Here is an 18,064-nt window from a genome sequence, read left to right as displayed (position 1 = left end):
GAATTAGGTGGTCCTAAAAAGGACCGGGTTTGCTAAAAGCGATTAGCCACCGAAGCCGTACAAGGTTCTTCCTTGACGCTTGAGTGCGTACACGACGTCGAGTGCTGTGACGGTCTTGCGCTTGGCGTGCTCTGTGTATGTTACTGCATCGCGAATAACATTTTCCAAGAAAACTTTCATGACGCCTCTCGTTTCTTCGTAAATCAGTCCCGAGATTCGCTTAACTCCGCCTCGGCGAGCCAAACGGCGGATTGCCGGCTTCGTGATGCCTTGGATGTTATCGCGAAGTACTTTGCGATGGCGCTTAGCGCCTCCCTTTCCCAAGCCTTTACCTCCTTTGCCGCGTCCAGACATGTTGTTGAATATACTTATTTCGTCAGTGCGTCGAGTTTATATACAAGCTGTTACGGACGCGTACGGTTACTACTAACTAATTTGCATACTCAAAAAGTCTCTTAACTTACATTTAAGTTAAGTTATTTCGTTTGGTCAAGTTTTTCTCACTGTCAAAGTTTTAAGGTGGCCCTGAAAAGGACCGGTTTTAGCTAACGCTTAAGCTCTTTCGCCACGCATTCTCCTGGCGAGCTGGATGTCTTTGGGCATGATTGTCACACGCTTGGCGTGGATCGCGCAAAGGTTAGTATCTTCGAACAAACCAACGAGGTACGCCTCGCTTGCTTCTTGCAAAGCCATAACGGCACTGCTTTGGAACCTCAAGTCAGTTTTGAAGTCTTGAGCTATTTCACGTACCAGACGCTGGAAAGGCAACTTGCGCAAAAGAAGCTCAGTTGACTTCTGGTAGCGTCTGATTTCTCTCAGAGCAACTGTGCCGGGCCTGTAGCGATGAGGCTTCTTCACACCTCCGGTAGCGGGTGCGCTCTTGCGAGCGGCCTTGGTGGCGAGCTGTTTCCTTGGAGCCTTGCCTCCGGTTGACTTACGAGCGGTTTGCTTGGTACGAGCCATTTTGATGATAAAACTGTTTGTTGCAAGACAGTTTATATACTGTTCGCATAGACACGGACGCGAGCGATTCCGCTGTGTAGTCTAATTTGCATATTTTCAACTTAGCATCGTTCTATGCATTTTGAGCTGCGTTATATTTTGTTTGAGTGGTCCTGAAAAGGACCTTGGGTAAAAGAACAACTTATTTTTTGCAGCTCTTCTTCTTGGATGCTTTTTTGGCTGCCGGCTTCTTCTTGGTTACTTTCTTCTTCTTGCTTGCAGCTTTTTTAGATGCTGCCTTCTTAGGAGCGCACTTTTTAGCAGGTCGCTTTTTGGCTGCTGGTTTTTTTGCAGCCTTCTTGGGAGCACACTTCTTTTTTGGTTTTTTAGCTGCGGCCTTCTTTGCTGCTGGTTTTTTAGCTACTTTTTTTGTCCTCTTCTTGGGCCCAGCAGCTGGCATTGGAGCAAGCTTGAACGAGCCGGAAGCTCCTTTTCCAGTTGTCTGGAGAAAAGCACCTTTGGTCACGCCGCTGGTAAGTGCTCTCTTCAAGTGAGAATTGGAAGCTGTGAGGTCAAGCTTGTAGGTGTCCGCGATAAACTTTTGTATCTTCTGGCGGGATGTACCTTTTCGTTCCTTCATTGCTCCAAGGGCAGAGCTAATCATTTCCCTGTAAGTAGGGTGCTCTGCCTTCTTGGCGCTTGGTCTCTTGGAAGACCTGGCTGCGGCTGGCGCTGGTACTGCTGCTACTGCTGTGGTAGACATGATGAATGAATATTAAAGCGACCAAAACGATACTTGCAAGAGTTACTGACTGTGACGAATTGACTGTTGAGCAGTTATGCTTTGCAAGGTACCTTTTACTTCTTAATATAAGCATTAGCATGTTTGTTTAAGACATATATGCTTATAAAAACTTAGTTGTCTTATTACGAATGTTGAAAAAGTTCCAGTAAGAAAGAAACCATATCTAACTTGTTCTAAAAGTAATTTTTTTAAAAGAACTAGTTTGAAAAGTCCAGAAATAACAGCCTGTATCTTACAGCACACCTCTAAATATATTAAGAAAAACATAAATGAAACAAAACATGTTAACACACTTCCGACTGAGTTTTCCTTTGCCGCTCACCTAAAGTAATAAAGTTTTAACAAAGCATAAGGTTTTTTTTTACCTCAAACTTAAACAAAATTTCATTATTTCGATTTCATGGAGTTTTGTTAATCGTAAGTTCTATCAAGTATGTTCAAGTTAATTACAGTTTAAACTAATGTGTAAAAAGTAATTCCGAAAGAATAAAAGTGTTCATTTTTTTTAGCTTTACTGCTTATGATTACTCATAAGCAATGTACTCAAAACTTTTGTTAAACAGACAACTAGATAACTTTGTTCTTGCACATACTAGTAACTTACCTTACAACAATGTTTTCCAAACAACATTTCAAAAACGTGCTGTACAGTAACTATGATGATACTTGTTTGAAAGTTGTAAACTACATTTAAACACAAATTTTATTTTTCAGTGTATATGAAAAACTAGTTTAACAGGTAAGTAGTTTAACATTCAATTAGTGTTTCAAACAACTGATTCAAGCTGTTATACAGTTTAAAAAATAACTGATGCAATTTTGCTCGTTAAACTTAAACCTTGATCAAACTAAGAACTTTAACTTTGCAGATTTCAACCGAATAAAGTGTGCTGATAAAAGTGAACAAATGGATTTGGTTGTAAAATTTCCAAACAAAATTAAGTAAATTAAATTCAAAGAAGTAAATAAGTCGAAAAAGCTTATGAACACTAGCACTAAATTTGAACTTTAACAAAAGCTGATACCTTTTGGATGAAAAATTTCACGTAAAAAAAGAGGTTGGTTTATTTTTTAAGCAGCATTATATACAAAATAAAATCGAGTAAGAAAATCGAAATGAAAACGTTTTGAAATAAGATTGACAAACTTGGTGTTTGAATAAAGCTTTGTTTACAATCAGCACTCATAACCTTTCAATCTATCTTTGAAACTTTTTAACTGGAAAATAATGCAATTAAGTTTTTTTTTCAAACTTTGTTTTGTCACTTCTCATAAATTTAAAGTCAGTCGAAACAACATAGAACAACTTACTACTTGTACTGTTTTTTAAAGTTTACGATTGAAGTGTTTACCAAGTTAAACATGTGTTTTAACTGCTTTACTGCTAATAGTGATTTCCTAGTTTACTCAACCTAGATTAATCATAATATTCTGTACCATTGATTTCATTGACTAAATGTTTTGCTTTTCAAAATTCGTAACTAGTTATCTCTAACTTACTGTTAATGTAGTTAAAAACACAGCTTAGGATAAGTTACATTTTATTCTCGGATGTCGTTAAGAACATAGCTGTTGTAGCAATAACATATAAACTTGAAACAAAGTAACTGTTATCTTATTCAATTATAGACCATATAAAACAAAGTATTTGCTTGATTCAAAGTTTTACATTGTTGTTTGCCTATTATGGAACTTGTACCGTCACATAATAAGCTGTAAAAAAATGAAGGCTAAAAAAGTTTTGGTTTTGCTTTGTCCAGTTTTTTCTTCTTCTTTAGATTTATAAAAACTACACAGCTTAAAGCAACAAGTTACAGTAATTTTAGTTTACTTATGTATAGCGTACATAAGGGTAACAAACAAGTGGTAACAAGTTTTTTACTTCTTTTCTTTGTACCATGTTTTAGCTAATCAATTGGTTTATTTCATATGCTTGACAAGATTAGAAAGCTTAAATCAAGTAAGTAGATGTAAGCTTTGTAAAATAAAAGATTTATTTATACAAGTTCATCATTTTATTAAGGTATTTTGTTTTGTAAATTGTGTACTTGTTAATAGTGTTCTCTTCTTAACAATCGATGTTGTTTACATTTATGTGTTACACCAGTTTTGAATTGTTAAGCATGTTTCAGTTGTAGTTTAATTGTAATTGAACAGCATTTTTTAAGGACACTAAACATTGTTTGTTATTAACAGTTTAAAACGTTTTCAGTTAATAAGTCAAAGTTTTGTTTTTATTTCTGTTTAAGCGTACTATTTTCATTGAAAAATACAAATAGATTTTACAGTGACGTAGGCACAGTATTTTTTTAATAAACTAAAAAACAAATGAAATATTGAATTAAAAAATGTCCACAAAGTTAATGAGAATAAGTTTTATTTGAAAAAGAAAGTTAAAAGGAAAAAGGCCACGAAAAAGACACTCAAGTTAGTTAAAGCTTTTCACTAAGCATTCGATAATAGTAAGCAATAAAGTAAGGATTAGAGCAGTTATCTAGCTAGAGTTCCCTTCTTAACAGTTGCATAAAAAAAGTATAGTAGAGAAATTTGGCAAGCTAGGTATTTAATAAATAATTGGTTTTATAATTTGGAAGGAAATATGTTTTTGATTCTTTATCACCACAAAGTTGATAAAGTATGTTTATTTGTGTTGTTGAGTTTAGTAGTCATTATTAGCTTGTGTAATTAGTTGGTGATCCACCTAATCTTTAGATTTAAAAAGTACATAGCTTAAAACAAACAAGTATCGTCGTTTTGAGTTGTCTCATACATAGTTTAAAAAAGAGTTACAAAAAATTGTAACAAGCTGTTCTTTTTTACCGTGGAATCATTTTGTAATTTGTCATAGCCACAGAAAAAATGAGTTCAACAAAACAAGTATGAGCTTTGTAAGCAGAAAGATTATTTCAATTGTATGTTTGTTTTAAACAATCACTGTTGTCTACATTAGTTTGACTGTTCAACTTTTAAACAGTTTTTTATTGTTTCATTTGCATTCTGATAAATAAAACTAATACTTATTTGACAATCAGACCTTAAATAAATATCATTGAGCATTTTTAGTATCAACGCAAAGTAAATTTTTCTTCTCATTTAATATAATGTCTTATTTAAGCATAAATTTTTGTTTAGTGACAGATTGATTTTTTTATTAAACTAACAACAAATATCTATTGAGTGTTTGAAAAACAAGTTTACAAAGTAAAATGAACTAGTATCAACGCAAAGTAAATTTTTCTTCTCATTTAATATAATGTCTTATTTAAGCATAAATTTTTATTTAGTGACAGATTGATTTTTTTATTAAACTAACAACAAATATCTATTGAGTGTTTGAAAAACAAGTTTACAAAGTAAAATGAACTAGTATCAACGCAAAGTAAATTTTTCTTCTCATTTAATATAATGTCTTATTTAAGCATAAATTTTTATTTAGTGACAGATTGATTTTTTTATTAAACTAACAACAAATATCTATTGAGTGTTTGAAAAACAAGTTTACAAAGTAAAATGAACTAGAATAAGTTTTGTTTAAACAATAAGTTAAACAAGAAAATTCCCACTAAAAAACATTTTTACCTAACATTTAAATACTAGTGAAGCAGAAAAACTTATTCTACATTATCAAAAGTAGTTTAAAATGTCAAGTAGAACTACAAAAAATAAAGTAAGTGTAACTAACTAGTAGAAATAAAAACAGAGAAATTCAGTTTTAGAAAGTTTATTTAGAAGTTATTGAAATACACTAACTGTTAATTTTTACCAACACGCACAATGTAGATATAAATTTGTACATTTTTTGTCGCTTAGTTTAAGCTTGTTTGACACTGTTTACTCGACATTAGTCGCTGCTTAAATCAACTGGTGGTCCTGATTACTTTAGATATGTAGAAACATAACTTTCAACAAACTACTAGAGTTGTTAAAGGTCAGTAAGTTGTCTCATATCTAGTTAAAACAAGTACCTTTTACTTTGAAAACTAGAATAATAAATTACTTAAAAAAGTACAAGCAGTTACTTTTTTGTGTTTTACCAAGTTTCAACCAATGAGCTGGTTTGTTTTGTGTGTTTATGTTTTGAATTGAAAATGTTTCTTGAATATGCTAAACAGAAGTTAGCTTTGAAAGAAGGAATATGTTGTTTTACTTGAAAAACACATCTGTAATTTTTGTTTTGAACAACCATTTTTGTATTCATTTATGTATTCGTAACTTTTTAAAACGTGTTACATGGCTTCAATTGCAGTTAAGTTGATAAGAAGAACTCGTTTAAAAAGTTAAAGCTCGGTTGTGTTACTAATAATCAACAACAACTTAAAATAAAGTTACAACTAAGTTTTTGCATGTTATAAGTGATATACATTTTTGTTTAAAAAGATGATACTTTTTTGTAAGCACTTATTTATTGAATGTTTCAACAGAACTTCAGCAAATGAATAAAAACAAGTGTTTTGTACAAAAAGTATTCAGATGAAAAATCTTACGGACAACAAAATCAAGTTAGTTAAACATCTTTTACAAACCATTTGATTACAAGCACTACTACTGTTTTTAGACTAATGCAATGCTTTTTCTACAATATAACGAGTTACAAGTTTATAAAGCATTTGAAACAAAAAAAAAAGTGTGTTCATTCAAGTATATGAGTTTTTAATTTACACAAATAAGAACTTATTTGTACTAAGCTTATATTCTTGTACTTTAAGTAAACATGAACAGCTGGTTCTATTCAAATGGTGGTCCTAAAAAGGACCGGTTGTTTAGCGTTTATTTTGAGCTGGTGTATTTGGTAACAGCTTTAGTTCCTTCTGAAACTGCGTGCTTTGACAACTCGCCGGGGAGCAAGAGCCTGACAGCAGTTTGAATTTCGCGGCTGCTAACAGTTGATCTTTTGTTGTAATGAGCCAAACGTGAAGCCTCTGCTGCAATGCGCTCGAAGATGTCGTTGACAAATGAGTTCATGATTCCCATTGCCTTGCTGGAAATTCCGGTGTCGGGGTGCACTTGCTTCAAAACTTTGTACACGTAGATGCCAAAGCTTTCTTTGTTCCTCCTCCTTCGCTTCTTCTTGCCGTCGACCGGAGCGGTCTTGGCTACTGACTTCTTCGCGCCTTTGGTTGCTGTCATGATGATGTGTGGACTTCTGTCTCGGCGCCGGTTTATATGCTGTAAAATTATGCAAATTAGCATAGTTCCGTACGCGAACGATAGCTAGTTTCTCTCACTTCACAATTCTCTCGTTTGTTGTAAATATTTTTGGTGGTCCTGAAAAGGACCTGGTTTTTTTTTAACTTAGGCTGACTTTTTTGAAGCGGTCTTCTTAGGCAATAGTACTGCCTGGATGTTTGGAAGAACACCACCTTGAGCAATTGTGACGCCGCCGAGAAGTTTGTTCAACTCTTCGTCGTTGCGAATAGCTAGTTGCAAATGGCGAGGAATGATCCTGCTTTTCTTGTTGTCACGAGCAGCGTTACCGGCAAGCTCGAGCACTTCTGCGCTCAAGTACTCGAGAACGGCAGCCAGATAAACTGGAGCACCAGCTCCGACTCTTTGGCTGTAGTTGCCGGTGCGCAACAGGCGGTGCACGCGACCGACTGGAAACTGCAGTCCTGCACGGGAAGACCTGCTCTTCGGCTTAGATTTGAGTTTTGATCCTTTACCACGTCCTGACATTTTGTTGTTCGAATGATTGTGATGATAGCTTGCACAGCTCAACATAAAACTCATACCTAACCGCGTCGAACAAAAAACTAATTTGCATATGTCATAGCTAATGCTTAATCTTGTCAGAAATGTTGTAAAACTTTTATATTGAATTAGGTGGTCCTAAAAAGGACCGGGTTTGCTAAAAGCGATTAGCCACCGAAGCCGTACAAGGTTCTTCCTTGACGCTTGAGTGCGTACACGACGTCGAGTGCTGTGACGGTCTTGCGCTTGGCGTGCTCTGTGTATGTTACTGCATCGCGAATAACATTTTCCAAGAAAACTTTCATGACGCCTCTCGTTTCTTCGTAAATCAGTCCCGAGATTCGCTTAACTCCGCCTCGGCGAGCCAAACGGCGGATTGCCGGCTTCGTGATGCCTTGGATGTTATCGCGAAGTACTTTGCGATGGCGCTTAGCGCCTCCCTTTCCCAAGCCTTTACCTCCTTTGCCGCGTCCAGACATGTTGTTGAATATACTTATTTCGTCAGTGCGTCGAGTTTATATACAAGCTGTTACGGACGCGTACGGTTACTACTAACTAATTTGCATACTCAAAAAGTCTCTTAACTTACATTTAAGTTAAGTTATTTCGTTTGGTCAAGTTTTTCTCACTGTCAAAGTTTTAAGGTGGCCCTGAAAAGGACCGGTTTTAGCTAACGCTTAAGCTCTTTCGCCACGCATTCTCCTGGCGAGCTGGATGTCTTTGGGCATGATTGTCACACGCTTGGCGTGGATCGCGCAAAGGTTAGTATCTTCGAACAAACCAACGAGGTACGCCTCGCTTGCTTCTTGCAAAGCCATAACGGCACTGCTTTGGAACCTCAAGTCAGTTTTGAAGTCTTGAGCTATTTCACGTACCAGACGCTGGAAAGGCAACTTGCGCAAAAGAAGCTCAGTTGACTTCTGGTAGCGTCTGATTTCTCTCAGAGCAACTGTGCCGGGCCTGTAGCGATGAGGCTTCTTCACACCTCCGGTAGCGGGTGCGCTCTTGCGAGCGGCCTTGGTGGCGAGCTGTTTCCTTGGAGCCTTGCCTCCGGTTGACTTACGAGCGGTTTGCTTGGTACGAGCCATTTTGATGATAAAACTGTTTGTTGCAAGACAGTTTATATACTGTTCGCATAGACACGGACGCGAGCGATTCCGCTGTGTAGTCTAGTTTGCATATTTTCAACTTAGCATCGTTCTATGCATTTTGAGCTGCGTTATATTTTGTTTGAGTGGTCCTGAAAAGGACCTTGGGTAAAAGAACAACTTATTTTTTGCAGCTCTTCTTCTTGGATGCTTTTTTGGCTGCCGGCTTCTTCTTGGTTACTTTCTTCTTCTTGCTTGCAGCTTTTTTAGATGCTGCCTTCTTAGGAGCGCACTTTTTAGCAGGTCGCTTTTTGGCTGCTGGTTTTTTTGCAGCCTTCTTGGGAGCACACTTCTTTTTTGGTTTTTTAGCTGCGGCCTTCTTTGCTGCTGGTTTTTTAGCTACTTTTTTTGTCCTCTTCTTGGGCCCAGCAGCTGGCATTGGAGCAAGCTTGAACGAGCCGGAAGCTCCTTTTCCAGTTGTCTGGAGAAAAGCACCTTTGGTCACGCCGCTGGTAAGTGCTCTCTTCAAGTGAGAATTGGAAGCTGTGAGGTCAAGCTTGTAGGTGTCCGCGATAAACTTTTGTATCTTCTGGCGGGATGTACCTTTTCGTTCCTTCATTGCTCCAAGGGCAGAGCTAATCATTTCCCTGTAAGTAGGGTGCTCTGCCTTCTTGGCGCTTGGTCTCTTGGAAGACCTGGCTGCGGCTGGCGCTGGTACTGCTGCTACTGCTGTGGTAGACATGATGAATGAATATTAAAGCGACCAAAACGATACTTGCAAGAGTTACTGACTGTGACGAATTGACTGTTGAGCAGTTATGCTTTGCAAGGTACCTTTTACTTCTTAATATAAGCATTAGCATGTTTGTTTAAGACATATATGCTTATAAAAACTTAGTTGTCTTATTACGAATGTTGAAAAAGTTCCAGTAAGAAAGAAACCATATCTAACTTGTTCTAAAAGTAATTTTTTTAAAAGAACTAGTTTGAAAAGTCCAGAAATAACAGCCTGTATCTTACAGCACACCTCTAAATATATTAAGAAAAACATAAATGAAACAAAACATGTTAACACACTTCCGACTGAGTTTTCCTTTGCCGCTCACCTAAAGTAATAAAGTTTTAACAAAGCATAAGGTTTTTTTTTACCTCAAACTTAAACAAAATTTCATTATTTCGATTTCATGGAGTTTTGTTAATCGTAAGTTCTATCAAGTATGTTCAAGTTAATTACAGTTTAAACTAATGTGTAAAAAGTAATTCCGAAAGAATAAAAGTGTTCATTTTTTTTAGCTTTACTGCTTATGATTACTCATAAGCAATGTACTCAAAACTTTTGTTAAACAGACAACTAGATAACTTTGTTCTTGCACATACTAGTAACTTACCTTACAACAATGTTTTCCAAACAACATTTCAAAAACGTGCTGTACAGTAACTATGATGATACTTGTTTGAAAGTTGTAAACTACATTTAAACACAAATTTTATTTTTCAGTGTATATGAAAAACTAGTTTAACAGGTAAGTAGTTTAACATTCAATTAGTGTTTCAAACAACTGATTCAAGCTGTTATACAGTTTAAAAAATAACTGATGCAATTTTGCTCGTTAAACTTAAACCTTGATCAAACTAAGAACTTTAACTTTGCAGATTTCAACCGAATAAAGTGTGCTGATAAAAGTGAACAAATGGATTTGGTTGTAAATTTTCCAAACAAAATTAAGTAAATTAAATTCAAAGAAGTAAATAAGTCGAAAAAGCTTATGAACACTAGCACTAAATTTGAACTTTAACAAAAGCTGATACCTTTTGGATGAAAAATTTCACGTAAAAAAAGAGGTTGGTTTATTTTTTAAGCAGCATTATATACAAAATAAAATCGAGTAAGAAAATCGAAATGAAAACGTTTTGAAATAAGATTGACAAACTTGGTGTTTGAATAAAGCTTTGTTTACAATCAGCACTCATAACCTTTCAATCTATCTTTGAAACTTTTTAACTGGAAAATAATGCAATTAAGTTTTTTTTTCAAACTTTGTTTTGTCACTTCTCATAAATTTAAAGTCAGTCGAAACAACATAGAACAACTTACTACTTGTACTGTTTTTTAAAGTTTACGATTGAAGTGTTTACCAAGTTAAACATGTGTTTTAACTGCTTTACTGCTAATAGTGATTTCCTAGTTTACTCAACCTAGATTAATCATAATATTCTGTACCATTGATTTCATTGACTAAATGTTTTGCTTTTCAAAATTCGTAACTAGTTATCTCTAACTTACTGTTAATGTAGTTAAAAACACAGCTTAGGATAAGTTACATTTTATTCTCGGATGTCGTTAAGAACATAGCTGTTGTAGCAATAACATATAAACTTGAAACAAAGTAACTGTTATCTTATTCAATTATAGACCATATAAAACAAAGTATTTGCTTGATTCAAAGTTTTACATTGTTGTTTGCCTATTATGGAACTTGTACCGTCACATAATAAGCTGTAAAAAAATGAAGGCTAAAAAAGTTTTGGTTTTGCTTTGTCCAGTTTTTTCTTCTTCTTTAGATTTATAAAAACTACACAGCTTAAAGCAACAAGTTACAGTAATTTTAGTTTACTTATGTATAGCGTACATAAGGGTAACAAACAAGTGGTAACAAGTTTTTTACTTCTTTTCTTTGTACCATGTTTTAGCTAATCAATTGGTTTATTTCATATGCTTGACAAGATTAGAAAGCTTAAATCAAGTAAGTAGATGTAAGCTATGTAAAATAAAAGATTTATTTATACAAGTTCATCATTTTATTAAGGTATTTTGTTTTGTAAATTGTGTACTTGTTAATAGTGTTCTCTTCTTAACAATCGATGTTGTTTACATTTATGTGTTACACCAGTTTTGAATTGTTAAGCATGTTTCAGTTGTAGTTTAATTGTAATTGAACAGCATTTTTTAAGGACACTAAACATTGTTTGTTATTAACAGTTTAAAACGTTTTCAGTTAATAAGTCAAAGTTTTGTTTTTATTTCTGTTTAAGCGTACTATTTTCATTGAAAAATACAAATAGATTTTACAGTGACGTAGGCACAGTATTTTTTTAATAAACTAAAAAACAAATGAAATATTGAATTAAAAAATGTCCACAAAGTTAATGAGAATAAGTTTTATTTGAAAAAGAAAGTTAAAAGGAAAAAGGCCACGAAAAAGACACTCAAGTTAGTTAAAGCTTTTCACTAAGCATTCGATAATAGTAAGCAATAAAGTAAGGATTAGAGCAGTTATCTAGCTAGAGTTCCCTTCTTAACAGTTGCATAAAAAAAGTATAGTAGAGAAATTTGGCAAGCTAGGTATTTAATAAATAATGGGTTTTATAATTTGGAAGGAAATATGTTTTTGATTCTTTATCACCACAAAGTTGATAAAGTATGTTTATTTGTGTTGTTGAGTTTAGTAGTCATTAGTAGCTTGTGTAATTAGTTGGTGATCCACCTAATCTTTAGATTTAAAAAGTACATAGCTTAAAACAAACAAGTATCGTCGTTTTGAGTTGTCTCATACATAGTTTAAAAAAGAGTTACAAAAAATTGTAACAAGCTGTTCTTTTTTACCGTGGAATCATTTTGTAATTTGTCATAGCCACAGAAAAAATGAGTTCAACAAAACAAGTATGAGCTTTGTAAGCAGAAAGATTATTTCAATTGTATGTTTGTTTTAAACAATCACTGTTGTCTACATTAGTTTGACTGTTCAACTTTTAAACAGTTTTTTATTGTTTCATTTGCATTCTGATAAATAAAACTAATACTTATTTGACAATCAGACCTTAAATAAATATCATTGAGCATTTTTAGTATCAACGCAAAGTAAATTTTTCTTCTCATTTAATATAATGTCTTATTTAAGCATAAATTTTTGTTTAGTGACAGATTGATTTTTTTATTAAACTAACAACAAATATCTATTGAGTGTTTGAAAAACAAGTTTACAAAGTAAAATGAACTAGTATCAACGCAAAGTAAATTTTTCTTCTCATTTAATATAATGTCTTATTTAAGCATAAATTTTTATTTAGTGACAGATTGATTTTTTTATTAAACTAACAACAAATATCTATTGAGTGTTTGAAAAACAAGTTTACAAAGTAAAATGAACTAGTATCAACGCAAAGTAAATTTTTCTTCTCATTTAATATAATGTCTTATTTAAGCATAAATTTTTATTTAGTGACAGATTGATTTTTTTATTAAACTAACAACAAATATCTATTGAGTGTTTGAAAAACAAGTTTACAAAGTAAAATGAACTAGAATAAGTTTTGTTTAAACAATAAGTTAAACAAGAAAATTCCCACTAAAAAACATTTTTACCTAACATTTAAATACTAGTGAAGCAGAAAAACTTATTCTACATTATCAAAAGTAGTTTAAAATGTCAAGTAGAACTACAAAAAATAAAGTAAGTGTAACTAACTAGTAGAAATAAAAACAGAGAAATTCAGTTTTAGAAAGTTTATTTAGAAGTTATTGAAATACACTAACTGTTAATTTTTACCAACACGCACAATGTAGATATAAATTTGTACATTTTTTGTCGCTTAGTTTAAGCTTGTTTGACACTGTTTACTCGACATTAGTCGCTGCTTAAATCAACTGGTGGTCCTGATTACTTTAGATATGTAGAAACATAACTTTCAACAAACTACTAGAGTTGTTAAAGGTCAGTAAGTTGTCTCATATCTAGTTAAAACAAGTACCTTTTACTTTGAAAACTAGAATAATAAATTACTTAAAAAAGTACAAGCAGTTACTTTTTTGTGTTTTACCAAGTTTCAACCAATGAGCTGGTTTGTTTTGTGTGTTTATGTTTTGAATTGAAAATGTTTCTTGAATATGCTAAACAGAAGTTAGCTTTGAAAGAAGGAATATGTTGTTTTACTTGAAAAACACATCTGTAATTTTTGTTTTGAACAACCATTTTTGTATTCATTTATGTATTCGTAACTTTTTAAAACGTGTTACATGGCTTCAATTGCAGTTAAGTTGATAAGAAGAACTCGTTTAAAAAGTTAAAGCTCGGTTGTGTTACTAATAATCAACAACAACTTAAAATAAAGTTACAACTAAGTTTTTGCATGTTATAAGTGATATACATTTTTGTTTAAAAAGATGATACTTTTTTGTAAGCACTTATTTATTGAATGTTTCAACAGAACTTCAGCAAATGAATAAAAACAAGTGTTTTGTACAAAAAGTATTCAGATGAAAAATCTTACGGACAACAAAATCAAGTTAGTTAAACATCTTTTACAAACCATTTGATTACAAGCACTACTACTGTTTTTAGACTAATGCAATGCTTTTTCTACAATATAACGAGTTACAAGTTTATAAAGTATTTGAAACAAAAAAAAAAGTGTGTTCATTCAAGTATATGAGTTTTTAATTTACACAAATAAGAACTTATTTGTACTAAGCTTATATTCTTGTACTTTAAGTAAACATGAACAGCTGGTTCTATTCAAATGGTGGTCCTAAAAAGGACCGGTTGTTTAGCGTTTATTTTGAGCTGGTGTATTTGGTAACAGCTTTAGTTCCTTCTGAAACTGCGTGCTTTGACAACTCGCCGGGGAGCAAGAGCCTGACAGCAGTTTGAATTTCGCGGCTGCTAACAGTTGACCTCTTGTTGTAATGAGCCAAACGTGAAGCCTCTGCTGCAATGCGCTCGAAGATGTCGTTGACAAATGAGTTCATGATTCCCATTGCCTTGCGTGAAATTCCGGTGTCGGGGTGCACTTGCTTCAAAACTTTGTACACGTAGATGCCAAAGCTTTCTTTGTTCCTCCTCCTTCGCTTCTTCTTGCCGTCGACCGGAGCGGTCTTGGCTACTGACTTCTTCGCGCCTTTGGTTGCTGTCATGATGATGTGTGGACTTCTGTCTCGGCGCCGGTTTATATGCTGTAAAATTATGCAAATTAGCATAGTTCCGTACGCGAACGATAGCTAGTTTGTCTCACTTCACAATTCTCTCGTTTGTTGTAAATATTTTTGGTGGTCCTGAAAAGGACCTGTTTTTTTTTTAACTTAGGCTGACTTTTTTGAAGCGGTCTTCTTAGGCAATAGTACTGCCTGGATGTTTGGAAGAACTCCACCTTGAGCAATTGTGACGCCGCCGAGAAGTTTGTTCAACTCTTCGTCGTTGCGAATAGCTAGTTGCAAATGGCGAGGAATGATCCTGCTTTTCTTGTTGTCACGAGCAGCGTTACCGGCAAGCTCGAGCACTTCTGCGCTCAAGTACTCGAGAACGGCAGCCAGATAAACTGGAGCACCAGCTCCGACTCTTTGGCTGTAGTTGCCGGTGCGCAACAGGCGGTGCACGCGACCGACTGGAAACTGCAGTCCTGCACGGGAAGACCTGCTCTTCGGCTTAGATTTGAGTTTTGATCCTTTACCACGTCCTGACATTTTGTTGTTCGAATGATTGTGATGATAGCTTGCACAGCTCAACATAAAACTCATACCTAACCGCGTCGAACAAAAAACTAATTTGCATATGTCATAGCTAATGCTTAATCTTGTCAGAAATGTTGTAAAACTTTTATATTGAATTAGGTGGTCCTAAAAAGGACCGGGTTTGCTAAAAGCGATTAGCCACCGAAGCCGTACAAGGTTCTTCCTTGACGCTTGAGTGCGTACACGACGTCGAGTGCTGTGACGGTCTTGCGCTTGGCGTGCTCTGTGTATGTTACTGCATCGCGAATAACATTTTCCAAGAAAACTTTCATGACGCCTCTCGTTTCTTCGTAAATCAGTCCCGAGATTCGCTTAACTCCGCCTCGGCGAGCCAAACGGCGGATTGCCGGCTTCGTGATTCCTTGGATGTTATCGCGAAGCACTTTGCGATGGCGCTTAGCACCTCCCTTTCCCAAGCCTTTACCTCCTTTGCCGCGTCCAGACATGTTGTTGAATATACTTATTTCGTCAGTGCGTCGAGTTTATATACAAGCTGTTACGGACGCGTACGGTTACTACTAACTAATTTGCATACTCAAAAAAGTCTTACATTTTTTCGTTTGGTTAAGTTTTTCTCACTGTCAAAGTTTTAAGGTGGCCCTGAAAAGGACCGGTTTTAGCTAACGCTTAAGCTCTTTCGCCACGCATTCTCCTGGCGAGCTGGATGTCTTTGGGCATGATTGTCACACGCTTGGCGTGGATCGCGCAAAGGTTAGTATCTTCGAACAAACCAACGAGGTACGCCTCGCTTGCTTCTTGCAAAGCCATAACGGCACTGCTTTGGAACCTCAAGTCAGTTTTGAAGTCTTGAGCTATTTCGCGTACCAGACGCTGGAAAGGCAACTTGCGCAAAAGAAGCTCAGTTGACTTCTGGTAGCGTCTGATTTCTCTCAGAGCAACTGTGCCGGGCCTGTAGCGATGAGGCTTCTTCACACCTCCGGTAGCGGGTGCGCTCTTGCGAGCGGCCTTGGTGGCGAGCTGTTTCCTTGGAGCCTTGCCTCCGGTTGACTTACGAGCGGTTTGCTTGGTACGAGCCATTTTGATGATAAAACTGTTTGTTGCAAGACAGTTTATATACTGTTCGCATAGACACGGACGCGAGCGATTCCGCTGTGTAGTCTAATTTGCATATTTTCAACTTAGCATTGTTTTATGCATTTTGAGTTGCCTTATATTTCGTTTGAGTGGTCCTGAAAAGGACCTTGGGTAAAAGAACAACTTATTTTTTGCAGCTCTTCTTCTTGGATGCTTTTTTGGCTGCCGGCTTCTTCTTGGTTACTTTCTTCTTCTTGCTTGCAGCTTTTTTAGATGCTGCCTTCTTAGGAGCGCACTTTTTAGCAGGTCGCTTTTTGGCTGCTGGTTTTTTTGCAGCCTTCTTGGGAGCACACTTCTTTTTTGGTTTTTTAGCTGCGGCCTTCTTTGCTGCTGGCTTTTTAGCTACTTTCTTTGTCCTCTTCTTGGGCCCAGCAGCTGGCATTGGAGCAAGCTTGAACGAGCCAGAAGCGCCTTTTCCAGTAGTCTGGAGAAAAGCACCTTTGGTCACGCCGCTGGTAAGTGCTCTCTTCAAGTGAGAATTGGAAGCTGTGAGGTCAAGCTTGTAGGTGTCCGCGATAAACTTTTGTATCTTCTGGCGGGATGTACCTTTTCGTTCCTTCATTGCTCCAAGGGCAGAGCTAATCATTTCCCTGTAAGTAGGGTGCTCTGCCTTCTTAGCGCTTGGTCTCTTGGAAGACCTGGCTGCGGCTGGCGCTGGTACTGCTGCTACTGCTGTGGTAGACATGATGAATGAATATTAAAGCGACCGAAACGATACTTGCAAGAGTTACTGACTGTGACGAATTGACTGTTGAGCAGTTATGCTTTGCAAGGTACCTTTTACTTCTTAATATAAGCATTAGCATGTTTGTTTAAGACATATATGCTTATAAAAACTTAGTTGTCTTATTACGAATGTTGAAAAAGTTCCAGTAAGAAAGAAACCATATCTAACTTGTTCTAAAAGTAATTTTTTTAAAAGAATTAGTTTGAAAAGTCCAGAAATAACAGCCTGTATCTTACAGCACACCTCTAAATTCATTAAGAAAAACATAAATGAAACAAAACATGTTAACACACTTCCGACTGAGTTTTCCTTTGCCGATCACCTAAAGTAATAAAGTTTTAACAAAGCACAAGGTTTTTTTTACCTCAAACTTAAACAAAATTTCATTATTTCGATTTCATGGAGTTTTGTTAATCGTAAGTTCTATCAAGTATGTTCAAGTTAATTACAGTTTAAACTAATGTGTAAAAAGTAATTCCAAAAGAATAAAAGTGTTCATTTTTTTTAGCTTTACTGCTTATGATTACTCATAATCAATATACTCATAAGCAATGTACTCAAAACTTTTATTAAACAGACAACTAGATAACTTTGTTCTTGCACATACTAGTAACTTACCTTACAACAATGTTTTCCAAACAACCTTTCAAACACGTGCTGTGCAGTAACTATGATGTTACTTGTTTGAAAGTTGTAAACTACATTTAAACACAAATTTTATTTTTCAGTGTATATGAAAAACTAGATTTACAGGTAAGCAGTTTAACATTCAATTAGTGTTTCAAACAACTGATTCAAGCTGTTATACAGTTTAAAAAATAACTGATGCAATTTTGCTCGTTAAACTTAAACCTTGATCAAACTAAGAACTTTAACTTTGCAGATTTCAACCGAATAAAGTGTGCTGTTAAAAGTGAACAAATGGATTTGGTTGTAAGTTTTTCAAACAAAATAAAGATAATTAAATTCAAAGAAGTAAATAAGTCGAAAAAGCTTATGAACACTAGCACTAAATTTGAACAAAAGCTGATATCTTTTGGACGAAAAATTTTACGTAAAAAAAAAGGTTGGTTTATTTTTTAAGCAGCATTATATACAAAATAAAATCGAGTAAGAAAATCGAAATGAAAAAGTTTTGAAATAAGATTGACAAACTTAGTGTTTGAATAAAGCTTTGTTTACAATTAGCACTCATAACCTTTCAATCTATCTTT

The 18,064-nt window shown here is 35.1% G+C and overlaps 10 protein-coding genes across 10 annotated transcripts; all 10 read right to left on the bottom strand.

Moving 5' to 3' along the window:
- Positions 1-42: 42 nt before the first annotated feature.
- Positions 43-354, bottom strand: LOC145844542 (histone H4-like). The gene has a single exon (XM_082951939.1). It carries the CDS (start codon positions 352-354, stop codon positions 43-45), a length of 312 nt encoding a protein of 103 aa, XP_082808065.1.
- A 198-nt stretch (positions 355-552) lies between these two features.
- On the bottom strand, positions 553-963 carry LOC145845092 (histone H3). Its single transcript, XM_082952515.1, has one exon. The coding sequence runs from the start codon at positions 961-963 to the stop codon at positions 553-555; it is 411 nt and encodes a 136-aa protein (XP_082808641.1).
- A 5,551-nt stretch (positions 964-6,514) lies between these two features.
- On the bottom strand, positions 6,515-6,874 carry LOC145845091 (histone H2B 1/2-like). The gene has a single exon (XM_082952513.1). It carries the CDS (start codon positions 6,872-6,874, stop codon positions 6,515-6,517), a length of 360 nt encoding a protein of 119 aa, XP_082808639.1.
- A 165-nt stretch (positions 6,875-7,039) lies between these two features.
- Positions 7,040-7,420, bottom strand: LOC145844513 (histone H2A). The gene has a single exon (XM_082951911.1). The coding sequence runs from the start codon at positions 7,418-7,420 to the stop codon at positions 7,040-7,042; it is 381 nt and encodes a 126-aa protein (XP_082808037.1).
- A 182-nt stretch (positions 7,421-7,602) lies between these two features.
- On the bottom strand, positions 7,603-7,914 carry LOC145844543 (histone H4-like). Its single transcript, XM_082951940.1, has one exon. It carries the CDS (start codon positions 7,912-7,914, stop codon positions 7,603-7,605), a length of 312 nt encoding a protein of 103 aa, XP_082808066.1.
- A 198-nt stretch (positions 7,915-8,112) lies between these two features.
- Positions 8,113-8,523, bottom strand: LOC145845090 (histone H3). The gene has a single exon (XM_082952512.1). The coding sequence runs from the start codon at positions 8,521-8,523 to the stop codon at positions 8,113-8,115; it is 411 nt and encodes a 136-aa protein (XP_082808638.1).
- Positions 8,524-14,074: 5,551 nt separating this feature from the next.
- LOC145845089 (histone H2B 1/2-like) lies at positions 14,075-14,434 on the bottom strand. The gene has a single exon (XM_082952511.1). It carries the CDS (start codon positions 14,432-14,434, stop codon positions 14,075-14,077), a length of 360 nt encoding a protein of 119 aa, XP_082808637.1.
- A 165-nt stretch (positions 14,435-14,599) lies between these two features.
- LOC145844514 (histone H2A) lies at positions 14,600-14,980 on the bottom strand. The gene has a single exon (XM_082951912.1). It carries the CDS (start codon positions 14,978-14,980, stop codon positions 14,600-14,602), a length of 381 nt encoding a protein of 126 aa, XP_082808038.1.
- A 182-nt stretch (positions 14,981-15,162) lies between these two features.
- Positions 15,163-15,474, bottom strand: LOC145844544 (histone H4-like). The gene has a single exon (XM_082951941.1). The coding sequence runs from the start codon at positions 15,472-15,474 to the stop codon at positions 15,163-15,165; it is 312 nt and encodes a 103-aa protein (XP_082808067.1).
- A 181-nt stretch (positions 15,475-15,655) lies between these two features.
- Positions 15,656-16,066, bottom strand: LOC145845087 (histone H3). Its single transcript, XM_082952510.1, has one exon. The coding sequence runs from the start codon at positions 16,064-16,066 to the stop codon at positions 15,656-15,658; it is 411 nt and encodes a 136-aa protein (XP_082808636.1).
- Between the last annotated feature and the right edge of the window lie 1,998 nt (positions 16,067-18,064).

This window comes from Thalia democratica, chromosome 9 (assembly GCF_965202585.1).
Source record: "Thalia democratica chromosome 9, ktThaDemo2.hap1.1, whole genome shotgun sequence".
NCBI lineage: Eukaryota > Metazoa > Chordata > Thaliacea > Salpida > Salpidae > Thalia > Thalia democratica.
Note: the sequence above shows the minus strand (reverse complement) of the source record. Positions and strands in the feature narration are given on the sequence as shown.

Coding starts and splice junctions, on each gene's coding strand:
- LOC145844542 (XM_082951939.1), bottom strand. CDS start 354: ATGTCTGGACGCGGCAAAGGAGGTAAAGGCTTGGGAAAGGGAGGCGCT.
- LOC145845092 (XM_082952515.1), bottom strand. CDS start 963: ATGGCTCGTACCAAGCAAACCGCTCGTAAGTCAACCGGAGGCAAGGCT.
- LOC145845091 (XM_082952513.1), bottom strand. CDS start 6,874: ATGACAGCAACCAAAGGCGCGAAGAAGTCAGTAGCCAAGACCGCTCCG.
- LOC145844513 (XM_082951911.1), bottom strand. CDS start 7,420: ATGTCAGGACGTGGTAAAGGATCAAAACTCAAATCTAAGCCGAAGAGC.
- LOC145844543 (XM_082951940.1), bottom strand. CDS start 7,914: ATGTCTGGACGCGGCAAAGGAGGTAAAGGCTTGGGAAAGGGAGGCGCT.
- LOC145845090 (XM_082952512.1), bottom strand. CDS start 8,523: ATGGCTCGTACCAAGCAAACCGCTCGTAAGTCAACCGGAGGCAAGGCT.
- LOC145845089 (XM_082952511.1), bottom strand. CDS start 14,434: ATGACAGCAACCAAAGGCGCGAAGAAGTCAGTAGCCAAGACCGCTCCG.
- LOC145844514 (XM_082951912.1), bottom strand. CDS start 14,980: ATGTCAGGACGTGGTAAAGGATCAAAACTCAAATCTAAGCCGAAGAGC.
- LOC145844544 (XM_082951941.1), bottom strand. CDS start 15,474: ATGTCTGGACGCGGCAAAGGAGGTAAAGGCTTGGGAAAGGGAGGTGCT.
- LOC145845087 (XM_082952510.1), bottom strand. CDS start 16,066: ATGGCTCGTACCAAGCAAACCGCTCGTAAGTCAACCGGAGGCAAGGCT.